General features: G+C 47.9%; 5 protein-coding genes across 5 annotated transcripts; 3 read left to right on the forward strand and 2 right to left on the reverse strand.

Moving 5' to 3' along the window:
- Positions 1–58: 58 nt before the first annotated feature.
- On the reverse strand, positions 59–658 carry N7520_005434 (uncharacterized protein; the record flags this gene model as incomplete). The annotated part of the gene is made up of 1 exon (XM_057139368.1): positions 59–658. The coding sequence occupies one exon, from the start codon at positions 656–658 to the stop codon at positions 59–61; it is 600 nt and encodes a 199-aa protein (XP_056997575.1).
- A 590-nt stretch (positions 659–1248) lies between these two features.
- Positions 1249–2104, forward strand: N7520_005435 (enoyl-CoA hydratase/isomerase family protein; the record flags this gene model as incomplete). The annotated part of the gene is made up of 2 exons (XM_057139369.1): positions 1249–1559; positions 1606–2104. 2 exons carry the CDS (start codon positions 1249–1251, stop codon positions 2102–2104), a joined length of 810 nt encoding a protein of 269 aa, XP_056997576.1.
- A 1496-nt stretch (positions 2105–3600) lies between these two features.
- On the forward strand, positions 3601–3976 carry N7520_005436 (uncharacterized protein; the record flags this gene model as incomplete). The annotated part of the gene is made up of 2 exons (XM_057139370.1): positions 3601–3676; positions 3729–3976. The coding sequence occupies 2 exons, from the start codon at positions 3601–3603 to the stop codon at positions 3974–3976; spliced, it is 324 nt and encodes a 107-aa protein (XP_056997577.1).
- Positions 3977–4132: 156 nt separating this feature from the next.
- N7520_005437 (uncharacterized protein) lies at positions 4133–4945 on the reverse strand (the record flags this gene model as incomplete). Its single annotated transcript, XM_057139371.1, has 1 exon — positions 4133–4945. One exon carries the CDS (start codon positions 4943–4945, stop codon positions 4133–4135), a length of 813 nt encoding a protein of 270 aa, XP_056997578.1.
- Positions 4946–10645: 5700 nt separating this feature from the next.
- Positions 10646–12216, forward strand: N7520_005438 (uncharacterized protein; the record flags this gene model as incomplete). Its single annotated transcript, XM_057139372.1, has 2 exons — positions 10646–11636; positions 11687–12216. 2 exons carry the CDS (start codon positions 10646–10648, stop codon positions 12214–12216), a joined length of 1521 nt encoding a protein of 506 aa, XP_056997579.1.
- Between the last annotated feature and the right edge of the window lie 600 nt (positions 12217–12816).

Raw genomic sequence — 12816 nt, forward strand, 5'->3', positions numbered from 1 at the left:
GAACGCTCTCCAAATGATGATACCAGCAGTTCCTGCCTCGCATTCCTCACTCACTAGACTACTGTACCACTGGATTTCCGCTCGCCTCCCTGACTGCCCCCGCCACATCCACATCTTCATTCTGCCTCAGCTTGCGTTGCCGAGCGGCTTCTCTCTCAGCGACATCATACTCTGGTTCTAGGGGGCTCTGTCCAATCTTCTCGCCAAGTATGCGATCATGTTCAGCCCGCTTCTCACCCATATGAGCCGCAAGATCCCTCTCCTCTCCAAAACCGGGATGTCCAGGCCCACCAGCACTTCCAACCGGCCCAGCATGTGCACCAGCCTGAGCGCGCCGCATGCCCATGCCCTTCCGCTCGACTGAATCCGCAATATACCCCTCTGCTGGTTGCTGCTCTACCCCGTACTCCAGATCGACATCTGGAGAGTTGAGCATCCTCTCTTGTTTCAGTCTGTGTTGCTCGTTAAGACGGGCCCGGACTTCGTCACTTGATGGCTTTGAACTTGCGCCCCTTGTGATCACTCCAGGGGCATCATCGTGAGGTCGTGCTGGAGCTCGTTGCTCTTGTGGGCTGTGTGACACTGGGTTTAATGGTTGGGTGTAGGCAGCTTGCTTGGGTGGTTGGGCGGGCAGACTGGGGCGGTCGCCTGTCTCCATTTTGGTTTCAGATATCTGAATGGTAGCAGTAGAGAGGAATTGGTAAATGGCCAATTGTTTTAGTTATCACGATAGTGTATTGTTGGGGAAAAGAAAGAGAACGATTCTTGAATGTTGCGAAAGCATTCTGATATCGATATGACGTCAGGTCTTACAGCCGGTTCTACGACGTCTCCATGCATAGATATACCAAAACAAGTCAATATCATTGGTTCATTCGATATTCAAAACTTTGATATAAAGTCATCAATCCTGAGCTCCTTTTGATTATGGGTAAAAACCTTGGAGGTTCCCTTCAGGAGTTCGAACTCAAAACCGCCAACTTTCCATCACCTGGATAACTCCATAACGTTCGAATTCAACTTCATCTCACCTGACTAGATAGCGTTCAAATTTCATTAGTGATGAGAGGTCCCAACTCCTGTGACATTGATCTTCGACATTGTATGCCGATTATGTCATCCATAGGCCAGGCATGTGATGCCGCGGAGTGATTACAATTCAGATCCGACTTGGCCGGTGAGCCTTGAACCGAAATTGCTTTTATACTGTAGCTTTCCCCAGCTTCATGTCTAATCTATCTACCCAATATGACCACCTTGTTCACGGTTCCCATCAGCTCAACTGGTGGCTCCATCGTCTGCACCAATCCCACTCAAGACCAGCAGAATGTCTACCTATTGACATTCACCTCGCCAAAAGATAATCGGTTGACTCCGACATTCATCGACGCGCTAATTCTGACACTTGATATTATTGAGCTTCGCTATCCAAAAGGTGTCGTGGTAACGACAAGTGGTATCGCCAAGTTCTACAGTAATGGACTAGATCTGGAACTTGCCATGAGCACGGAGGGATTCCTCGATAAATGGCTCTGGCGTCTTTTCCGACGATTCTTAACGTATGTGCTATTCCTCCATGCCCGGGTCCTAGCTGATATTTTCCAGATACCCCATGCCAACAGTGTGTCTACTCAACGGACACGCATTTGCAGGCGGCTTCATGTTGGCCATGTACCACGACTACCGTATTCAAAATCCCGAGAAGGGATTCCTGTGCGTTAATGAGTTGGAGTTTGGCGTGCCACTGCAGACGCCTATGATGTCGATATTCCGGGAGAAGTTGGCCCCAACCACATTCCGGAATGTGGTCCTGGAGGCTCGTCGTTTTGGAGGGAGGGACTCATTACAGGCTGGGATTGTGGATGGGGTGGGTGGATTGAATGAGGTTCTTGAGTTGATTCGCGATCGCAAACTTCTCAATAAGGCTGCGACGGGTATCTATGGGACCATGAAGGAGGAGATGTACTCACGGGTGTTAAATGGTCTGGATGATCATGATGGGAATCTCTCGTGGCGGGAGAAAGTGGAGCTGAAAAAGGATGATGTTCAGAAGAGAGGTCTCCAGGCCGTGGAGGCATGGGAAATGAATAAGGCGAAGCTTTGAACTTGATGCAGATTTTGAGTCATCTGTGTATCCATTGTTCCTCACTGGTCGTCGGAGCATGTCACGATTAATACCTGGTTGATATAATGGTGACCATTAGTATACTTGATAGGTAAGGAATTTCATACACCTCTTTCGACCACCTTGCAGCGACCAAGAGTTTTTGTTTTCCTATACTTTACTATGTCTTTTGGATACTATGGCGATCATTCTATAGCTTGGTTTTTTGTACGTTTTGCCCTCTTTGCAACTCACGCAATATTCAACCGATTCCCGTCAGAGAAAAGATGACTGGAAGCACAGCATACTCAATAGTCCAAACGGCCGAAACGCAAGCATAGTATGTCAGACCATTGTTGATATTAAATCAGCTTCGCAATCATGGGAATTTGACATTTATCCAGCTGGTAGATCTATCCACGGGGATCTCTGCTATAAGAGTCCGGAACACTGGCTCTAAATGACTATACAATCGATCGAATCGGCTTGGTTCACAAAAAAAATCAAGATAGAGTACGATATCCCAACTTGCAGACTCTCCCACTATCGAAAGATTATTGCTCCCGAGGCAGCATTTGAGGTAAGCAGTGAACCAGTCTGTATGCACATTCTATAAAATGCTAATAAATGGCTTTTAGGGCTGTAAGATGCTTTCGGTGACAGTCGGGACACCCCAATCGACATCTGCATTAAGACCAGGACGAAAGCCGAAACAGTCACAAGGGAGATCAACATCGAAATCAACATCAAAATCAGCAGTGGGATACAAGTCTGGTATTGAAGCTTGGTTGCTTGATTACGTCCAAAGCTGATTATTGCTGATTTCCTCGAATTTGGTCCATCCCTGCGTATTTCCAATCTGCCCTTATGCTCTTATAGCTGTAAGATTTTGAGAGATCAGAGGGGTATTACAGGTACATGGATCCTAAAGAAAACGAATACTTGCTACAAGAAGAGTAGACCAGATCTCAGATTTCCAACATATTCAAAAGCAGCCCTCATCTTGCATTGTCTTAGCCTCTTAGACCATGCTCCTCCACGCGGCCTTGTCACATTACGAGGGTACTTGTAGCATGCTCATTTGACACATTCTTATTTGGGCTAGTCAACCTATCAACGTAAAAAGCAATATGTACATCGACGTAGTTCAGCATCTAAGGTCTCTCATAATATTGTGATCCTGGCGAGCGAAGGATCGATATGACTGGTTGAGACCCTGTCAATCTCCGAATCTAGTCAAGACATATTCGCCGAGATTCTAGGATGGAGTCAGCTCGACTGGTTAGGAGAGAGGAATATACAATGTGTCGGGAACTTGGGATATAAAACGGGCATCCCTCGCTCGACATTGTTCTCAGATCATGACTCTCAAGTGCTTAGTTCTCTATCATCAATCTTGATCTCTCTCTAGTACACTCCAGTGTCCATCTGGTAAATGTTTATTTGTCCTTCGGGGCAGGAACCTTGACTAACTCTGTTGGAATTGGTAGATCAAAATGCGGTCCAACTACATTTTTGCCCTCCTTGCCTTTGGAGGTGTTGCTATTGCGGCTCCCGTTGCCGCTGAGGCTGGTTCGTACTTCAGATATGCCGATATATACACTCACTAACAATAAGAATACAGAGGATGCAGTTTCTCAGGGCGGCATTGGCTCGGGATTAGGCGTTGGCTACGGCAGTGGTTCTGGTAGCGGCCTGGGTGCCGGCGCTGGCAGTGGCGCTGGCGCTGGCGAAGGTTCTGGAGAAGGTTCCGGCTTCGGTGCTGGCCTCGGTGCCGGTGGTGGTATCGGTATTGGAATTGGTGAGGGAAGTGGCGGTGGAGAGGGCGGTGGCAGTGGCATCGGATTTGGAGCAGGATCGGGTAGAGGTTAGATGCCGCGTATCCATTACATCTAGAAGGACAGATAGATGTGGCAGATCATATACAATATAAATGACATTTCGAGGAAACCTCTATATGCTTTCTCGTAATAAAATCCATCACGTCGTAAGGTAAAGCAGCGCTGTCGTAGAAAACTCTTAAGGTCATCATTTTTTGGTCTTGGTTGGCCGGCCCAGCCGTGCAGGTGTATCTAACTGATCGACCAGTGGACGGTATGGCGAGGCCAAAATATGTTCCGGTGCAGGTTCTCGTCGTGGTTCTCCAGGGTCTGGACGGCGTAACTGTTCTTCATGCATGCGATCGAGTGGTTCTCCAGTCACATGGTACTTGGCCCAGTTGATCGGTGGCATGCGCACCACATTTTGAGGTTGTGGTATGCGGGCAAATGCCGAGGGACTCCCGCCCTGTGTCTGTTTCGGGTTTTCTTTATCATCCTCGTCTATGTCCATCTCGTCGGAGAACTGTATGATGGCCCCGCGATCTTCAGTGCGCAAACGTCCCGCCGCCAACTCACGCGCAAAGCCTTCTGGGTCGGCAGCGGCGGCCTCCTTCAAGCGATCTAATGATTTTATATCGCGCAAGCTCTGCTGCTTCTGCATCTGCAATATGGATATGGCGGAACGCAGTGCGATCGCATCGGGGTTATCACTCTCGGAGATGGGGACTGGAGGTGGCTCCGGTTTGAAGACAGGTGGATTTACCGGAGGTGGTGGTGGACGATATATTTGGTGCGGAGTGTTATTAGTAGGTGAAGGCGACAAGGGTGGTGGTACAATCGTGGCGTTCTTTGCAGCGACCGGTTCGAGTTGGGCGAACACTGGCGTAACTGGGGAATAGGTCGGGCGGGGTGGAGGTGGGCGATCTTCCTGGTTTTCTGGTATCACTCCCTCCTTCCATGTTTTTTCTCGATGAGACTTCATCGTCGGGGAACAACGAACGGTGGGCTCAGTAGTAGACATTGGGTTTGCCCAGGGGCAGAGTGGTTAAGAAGCTCGTAGAAATAGAAGGCTGGAGGATGTTCCAGTGGTTTCTGGGCGGGAAGTGACGACACCGGTTGGCGCCTGGAACGAACAGTACCAATAATCTAACCTATGCACTCAAAATTGAATCGGACTATTCTCATGCAATGTGTCGGTTCCGTTAAAGAAAGACTCAACCAGATTTCAATTCAGTGTAGGAGTTGAAATTCCTCTGTCCAGCAGAAGTCCTGGCGGGCCAGGACCTGGTCATTTACAGAGGATTGATTGCAGAAAGAAGAGCATCCAATTCCCTTAGTAACCTTCAATATCCTTCTGGAGAAGGAAAGCTGGCGTCGTGGATCAACATGAAGCCTAGATCCAGTACAAGGGATAAAAGTGACAAGTGATGCTGTTGAAGCGTTTGACTCCAGTTGACAATTCACCGCCTACATTTGAATTGGCCGTCGTTGACCTACGACTTCTCTACTCTATAACTACAGTATCCAGAGACTGAGCGCAAGTCAAATTAGACCTTGAGTCCTAAGCCAATATTTGCTCCCAATACGCACCGCCACTACTGGTTAAGTTACTGCACGCATTCACTTTTATACTGGGGAGCCGCATGTGTCATTTCAGCATGTTGCACAGCAATTTGCGAAATCTACGGATATTCTAACTAATATTTTTGGGATTGTCTTGTGTTTCAAACATTAGGAATTCCTGAGATCCCAAGATGCTTAGTCAGGCCCGATCCATCGAGCTATGTATATATGCTATCTCCACTTGCCAAATTGCTCTGCAAGTGTTCAATTTTCGCCCGGAAGCAACTATAGCAGTCCGGGCCAAGCGGCAATCGAAGCAAATTTCCTTTTCCCGCACCCATGACAGTACCTGTCACAGCTTCCACAACCCGCTAGGCCGCTCTGAAAGGTTCATCTTGACTTGTCGGCCGATCGAAACTGTCAACATCCTCCAATGGTGTTCGAAGTCGTCGTTCATCCCAGCAGTCTCAGCGAAGTAGGCAGACACGAGGACACGGATACCGAATAGTGCTAGCTATTCGAAAAGCTTTCGGGCGTTCCTGCATTCCCGGCTAGCTAATTGCCCAAGACCCGGGGATTATAATCCATCTTATCATGGCTACCTACCGATGGCAAACTTTCGTCTCAGTATAGATTTCGTATGAAGACAATCCATCCAGCCTGTCAATTCTGCTGGTATTTGCGATTTCGTAGGGCCTGTCGAGGTCACCTGCATGAAGGCAAAGTGCCATTTAGTATATGCACGGGCCCATAACATTCGCGCTGGATTTTGTGGAGATCCGCTTCATTGATGTCTATGCTTCCCGGTAGTGAGTATCCTTGTTGACAACTACTTCAATTCCGCAAGTCCATTTCATCACGCCTGTCACATTCGTTGTCATTTTCCTCTCCCAGGTGTCGTCCCATCGGGTTGCCATGCTGGGATCTCACATGTGCAGGACAATCTTGTTTGAGCGTCGGATATTTAGGTAAACCGTCTGGATATACAGAGTGTTTGCAGTGGGTTTGTAGACACCAACAGCTCATGTAGAAAACATTCAAAGCTTGGATTTTCTGGGATGCTGTACAGTGTACCTACATGCTTTCAGTGCTGTGACCTGGTACTTAAGTATATATATCAACACCTGCACAGGTGTTTACAATTGTTTCAAACATTTGAACCTTGGAACCACCTGAGGAACAAAACTTTGAAAACATATAATAGCCAGAACGTTTGTACCACTTGGAACATGACGAAATAACATCAATGCATTATACTCTCGAGGTCAACATGAACATCTGCTTAATGGACCCATACCCGTGGACAGTGCATAGAAAGCCAAGATAAGCGACAAGCCGCTAAATGCGAATGCGCAGATGTCAATCTAGCCGTGATCGACAGATCCGCTAGGTTGAGAAACTCCGTAAACCTCGGAAGTTTTCCAAACTGGGACCTTGGCGATATTAGATTCCAACTTAAATTTCACATGCAAGCAACGCACAGCATATCACCAACGACTTTGTGAATGTCATTTCAGGTGTTCATCTTGGGCTGGGCAGTAGAGTGGGCAAACCTAAAGCACCGCACAGACAATCAGATACCCGTGAGGAGATACCCGTGAGGAAGTCGTCATCACCGTAAGCACTTGAGCGTATTCGGGTACATAATCGACAAGGTGCATTTGGCCCCCATCGCCAAGAGAATTCCTCAGCAGAGCTTCATTAGGCCAACCTATTCAGGAAACGCGATGTAACAATACTACAATGGGCCAGATAGCGGTCAAGCCTTAAGTCACGGAGTAACTTTTCTTCCACGAATGGCGGACATCTCACAGGATTGTATTCAGACCCCTAACATGATGAAATCGCCCGGGAAACGCGAAACAAGTCGCTCCACACCAGCGCTAAATTGGTGGCTACGATGATAGTTTGATTAAAAATACAATATTAACCGAGTTACTTATTTGATAGTCGAAACCTCAACCCGTTAAGAAATAGTGTAAAGTGTGAAGCGCGAACCGGGCCGTAGGGTCCCGCACTGACTGAAACAGCCACATGGCTTGAATGAGGTCACCAAGTGTACAGAGCATGTAAATGAGTCTCGCTGTATGGGATACAATCAATTATTGAGTCTCGGTTCAGTATCCCTTGTACACCGTCATTACGGCGTTGTAACCAGTACCTGGTACACATGGGTTACCCGACGGGTTGAGACATGACCAGTGAGGGTAGCGATGGAATTCGGGGCGTCTTCCCCGTGGTATCTCAAACATGTTTCTCCCGTTAAAGTCGTGGAGTCCATGAGCGAAAGGGACAGGCAAACACTGGTAACAAGGGGTATGAGAGACAGAAGGGAGGGGAAAAAATTGATCGTTTAATGCAGCGATACAATAACTAGCATGGAATGATCTCCACTCCCCCAGCTTCGGGGAGGAAGACCTGACTCGATGATCGACGGGCGCACAAGGGAAGTCTGTGCTGTTCCCCCCTACCAAAGTCTGTGATAGGCAATGACCAGAGAATTTGAATGGCGTCTTGAATCATGTGGGTAAGCCTAAGCTTGTGGTACTCGCGTGTGAATGAACTATTGGGAAGCGGGGCGCAAGGAAGGGCCACGATATCTCCCCGTGGGCTGGGTATTCAGTGGAATGTGGTTCCGTGGAAGACAGATTACCGGGTCCGTGGACCAAACTATTTGGTTCATTAACTCTATCGTGGATTAATCCCTTGAGGCTGAATTTTCCGGGAGGGAAGGGGGGGGGAGGAAGCTATGACCAGAGTAGAGTGGTATGAGGAATTCCTTATATAAGCTCTGACGGGATTTCCCCGGAATGGAAGACTGCTACCGTGTCAAGGGAAACATCAGAAACATTCTGCAAGGCGACTGTGCCATGTGGCAGGTGAAGAGTAAAGCTGAAGCTTCAGTAGCCACGCAACATTACCGTGGCGGTGTCAGGACCCGCTTCGGCTTAATTATAGAATTAGGCAGTTGAATATCTTGCTGCCTACTAGTACTTAAAACCATACAATACTGTATGTATATCTGTAACTTGATCTGTAACATTGAGCGTGAGCTTACTCTAAGTTGAACAGGATCTAGATCCAAACGGTCAATTCGAGGCGAGAAAAGCCGAGTAAATAGACACATCCATCAGGATCAGATACCAATCAGCCACCAAGTTCTTGATCCAAAATAACCGTGGCAAAAAATGCCCGTTTTCTTTTGGACTGGTGTGGTAATTTCCGATGAGTGTTCCAACTGAGAAGATCTAGTCTCGCCAAGAAAACGTTGTGGTCGCACAGACTCGAGTAGGGCTCCGAGCAGGGCAAGGTTGTCTAGGCCGAAGAATACGAAGTTAGACGCGCGCGGGTCTAGGCTTGTTAAAGTGGTTTAACATTGAAGGTGGGGATTCGGGCGGCAGCGGGCGGGTGCAGAACCGGGCCAATGTGAATCTGATTGAAGGATCAAGCTTCTGAAGAGATTCAAACACGAGACTCGGACTGGATTTTACATAGTTCGAGTTCTGGCTGGAAAAGGCAAACAACAAAGAAAAAGAATGAAAATTGAAGGCTGAAGATTGAAGACCGAATACGGGGTAAGTGATAAGAGGAGAAAGTGCCATGTGTGGGAAACCACGCGTGTGGGAACTTGGACAGGTCAAATTGCTGGACTTGACAAAAGAAACCTCATTTTTTACTCTTTCTGTCAAACATATGCCATGTGTTTGACGTTTATGGTTTAGCGTAATGCAGCCACTATTCCTGCAGTTTGACACTTCAAGTTTCGTTTGCTTTCACCCTTGGTAAGGGATATACATCAAACTTTCATGGTATAGATTGTTTGAGATGCAAGGAGCCTCAATTTGCCTCGAGTCTATTTGATCTCTTTGCCACGTGAAAAGAGTTAGATATATTCAAAGTCAAAAACTCCCAAGGGTGTACACTCCATAAGACGTTCCACACCACGGGTGGTACAGAAAGTCAACCACGTTCGAATGTTGTGACATGAAGAAGTCATGATGTAATTAACAAGAATGTAAGAAAAGACCCAAGTTTGGAAATTAGCTTCCAAATAACGTGTACTCCTTGCGTCGAGTCCCAAGGGATCAGATTGGGGAACTGGAACTTGTGGGAATGGGAATCTTGGGAATTTGAGAATGTGAGAAAATCAAAAATAGGAAATCAGAAATCAAAATTACATTGCCATGAGGAATTTACTCCACTTATCTTCTGATCCATCCCTTGTGAAGGTACGGGTGACTACGTCGGCGGATACGGGATGGTTTGATTTGGAACTTTCTTGTATCATACGGGTAATGAGTGGGGATGGGCAAATGTAACTCTGAGAGAATCTTCTCTCTCTCACACTCCCTTGCCTTTTTTTGCCCCAGGGTCAGCCTCGTGGCACAGGTGGAGTTGTGTTGCGCGCAGCAGTGGTCTTGGCGCATGGTAATAATACTCATACCGTGGTTGCCAAAGTTACATACTACTACTTGTTATGGAAGATGTCGGCTGGTCCAACTGGTTTTTAAGTGTATCCAGAACTAAATACTTGTGCCACATTTGGCTACATGGGTAGGTGGTATACAATGGGACAGGGTTTTTGTCTTGGTTTTGAAAATGTGAAACAGATTTAGTAAAGGATGTAGTAATTGTTAGTAGAGTAATTTAAAGTAATCGGAGTAATTACTACTCCAATACATGTAATTTCACAGAAATCCGATATAATGTAAAAAAGATCGGACTGACTTTGGACAAATGAGAAGTGACTAAACTGGGTTAACGATTTCACTAATAGTCATAGTGTGAGATCGACTTTACTTCTTTTTTTCCCCCTCTTTAATCTCTATCTACCTAAATAGGTTGTACTCCGGCCCCTCTCTGACTGAATTTCCTCGTTTTTTTCGTCCCGCTCTTTTACATCCCCCAAGTTCAAGTCTCCAACTCTCTGGGCAATTCAATATCGACAAGGAAGAAAAAAAACCTCACGAACGTGACAAACTCGGATCCAGATTATACTCCGTGAACTTGCACCAATTTTTGACACTCTTTACTCTCCCTGAGGGGAATATGAAATAGTGTGCGCGTCAGAACTTATTGTGTTCTCCGAATTTCGCTCGTTCCTGTCCTTTATCGCTTGTTCGCATCGTTTCTACTCCCTATTATTCTGCCCTCCATGATGGACTCGGTCGCTCATCGGCCATGGGAGCCTGTATCGTCGGGGCCCGCGACTCCCGCGGCCTCGGCTCAAACCCTGCCGTCTATCTCAACCCTCACAGCCAATATGAACGGCGCAGGTCCGAACCCTCAGGACAAATCACCGGGCAATTCGTCATTAAATACCATTGAGCGAGACTCGGGGAATTGGTCTATGCCGCAGAGTACAAGTAGGAGTTTGAGGTCCAGGGATGTTCCAGTGACTGACTTTGGGCCAGGGTCTTCCACCTACTCGACCACAACCAATGGGACCGGCAACAATTATCCTTCTCTGACCTTCCTGACCTCGACCTCTCAACCCTCACCCAACCGAGGCCACATTGCGCCAGACCGGTCGCCATACGGCCACGACCAATCTACCACTCCCTCCTCCGCCGGCGCACAGCAACCCTCGCCCAATTTCAACTCTTCGCAACACAATTCCGCCCTGCCCTCCATAAATCAGAACTACGATGCTTCCTCTCACCGTGGGAGTGTGGTCGAGATCCCCGAGTCCAGGCGGAGCAGCGTCGACAGCCGCATGAACCAGGGCATCAGCTCGCTGGCCATCAACCCGGCCTCGCCATACCACAGCACAAATGCCTCACAGTCCTCCATCGTGTCCAATCTCCAACGGGAACGGGGGATCGCAACTGACATGAACTCGTACCGGGGGCCCAGATACTCTGGAGGAAGTCAACCACTGTCGCCCTTGGGACCTCGCGCGAACGACTATCGAGGATTCGCAGCTGGCCGAACTGCTCCAGCCATCTCGTCCAACCCGCGATCTGACATTTATAACGCCGAGGCGCCCACGGCCGGTATGGCTTACGCTTTTCCTGACCCGGATGTGGCACGATCAAGTTCCATTTCGTCTACTGAGAAGTCCAACCCACCTTTCTCACGAAAAGGCAGCACTGCAGAGTCTCTGAACAGCATGTACTCGGAATCGCACATCTCCAGAGGACAGCATGGTAAGATGAACCTTTCGTCTAGGAAAGGAAATGAACTGACTTGGATTTAGAACTCCCCCAGAATGTACACCACCATTCGTTGCAACACAAGCAAGTGCGAGATCTAATCGGGGAAGCGGAGGGCTCGGCAGCGAACACACCATATAGCCGGACTCCCGAATTGCGTGTCACGCATAAGCTGGCGGAGCGCAAGCGACGAAGCGAGATGAAGGATTGTTTCGAAATGCTACGCATGCGTCTCCCACAGCCCCAAAATAACAAGTCCAGCAAATGGGAGACCCTTTCCCGGGCGATTGATTATATCGCTGGTCTTGAGAAGAACATCTCCGTGCTGCGGACGGAGAATAAAGAGCTCCGCGCCCAATTGCAGCAACAAGCCAATGGGCAATCTCGACCACCCTCAATCTTCGAGCATCATCCCATGTCTGCGACACCGACTAATGGGCAGGCCCAGCCGGTGTTCTCGGGCTTTGGAAATGGCTCCGTGGTTAACCAGGACCAACCTCGTACTCTCCCACCTCTGATGAATGGGTCGGTTGCTCCGATGCAGGGCATCCAGTATACCGATGAGCGACGGTAGCCCAGCTCCCCGAGCCTATGGATGAGAAATGACTAATCATGCTGCGGATGCACTTCCACGACCAATTTCCCACCTTGTCATTCTACATGTCCTCTTTAGATATGAACCTGGGGTCTTCTTTCATCTGTCCCGAGGCGACTCCAGGTCTTTTCACCTTCACCTTCTCATTTGCATTTCCTTCTGGAGTGGCTCCATTTACCTTTTGAGCTTATACTTTCCTATATGTTTCATTCATCATACCCGCCGTGACACTTTTTTGTTTTGATTTTTGAAGCCCTGATGAACCGTTTTATCATCGATCTGCATGTTGCACATGAGAGGCTCATGGGAACTGGGGTTTAAGGCATCGGATCGCCTGTTTGTTTTTCTCTTCCTTCTGCTTCTATATGAAGTGTGTAACAAATATCCAAAAGTGCGTACTTTACGCCATGATATCCATTAAATCTTTGCTGTGCCAATATCACCATTTCTACCAACGGTAGAAACTGATTCACCGATTCAACAACTTTTTGCCTCAGTAATTATGTTGTAAACAAAGCAAATCCAAAATCCACCTAGGTTAAACTGCAGCGCCTGAAGAAACTAAATAAATACAAAACG

Source organism: Penicillium odoratum (genome assembly GCF_028828045.1).
Source record: "Penicillium odoratum strain IBT 22623 chromosome Unknown utg000004l_segment0_segment0, whole genome shotgun sequence".
NCBI lineage: Eukaryota > Fungi > Ascomycota > Eurotiomycetes > Eurotiales > Aspergillaceae > Penicillium > Penicillium odoratum.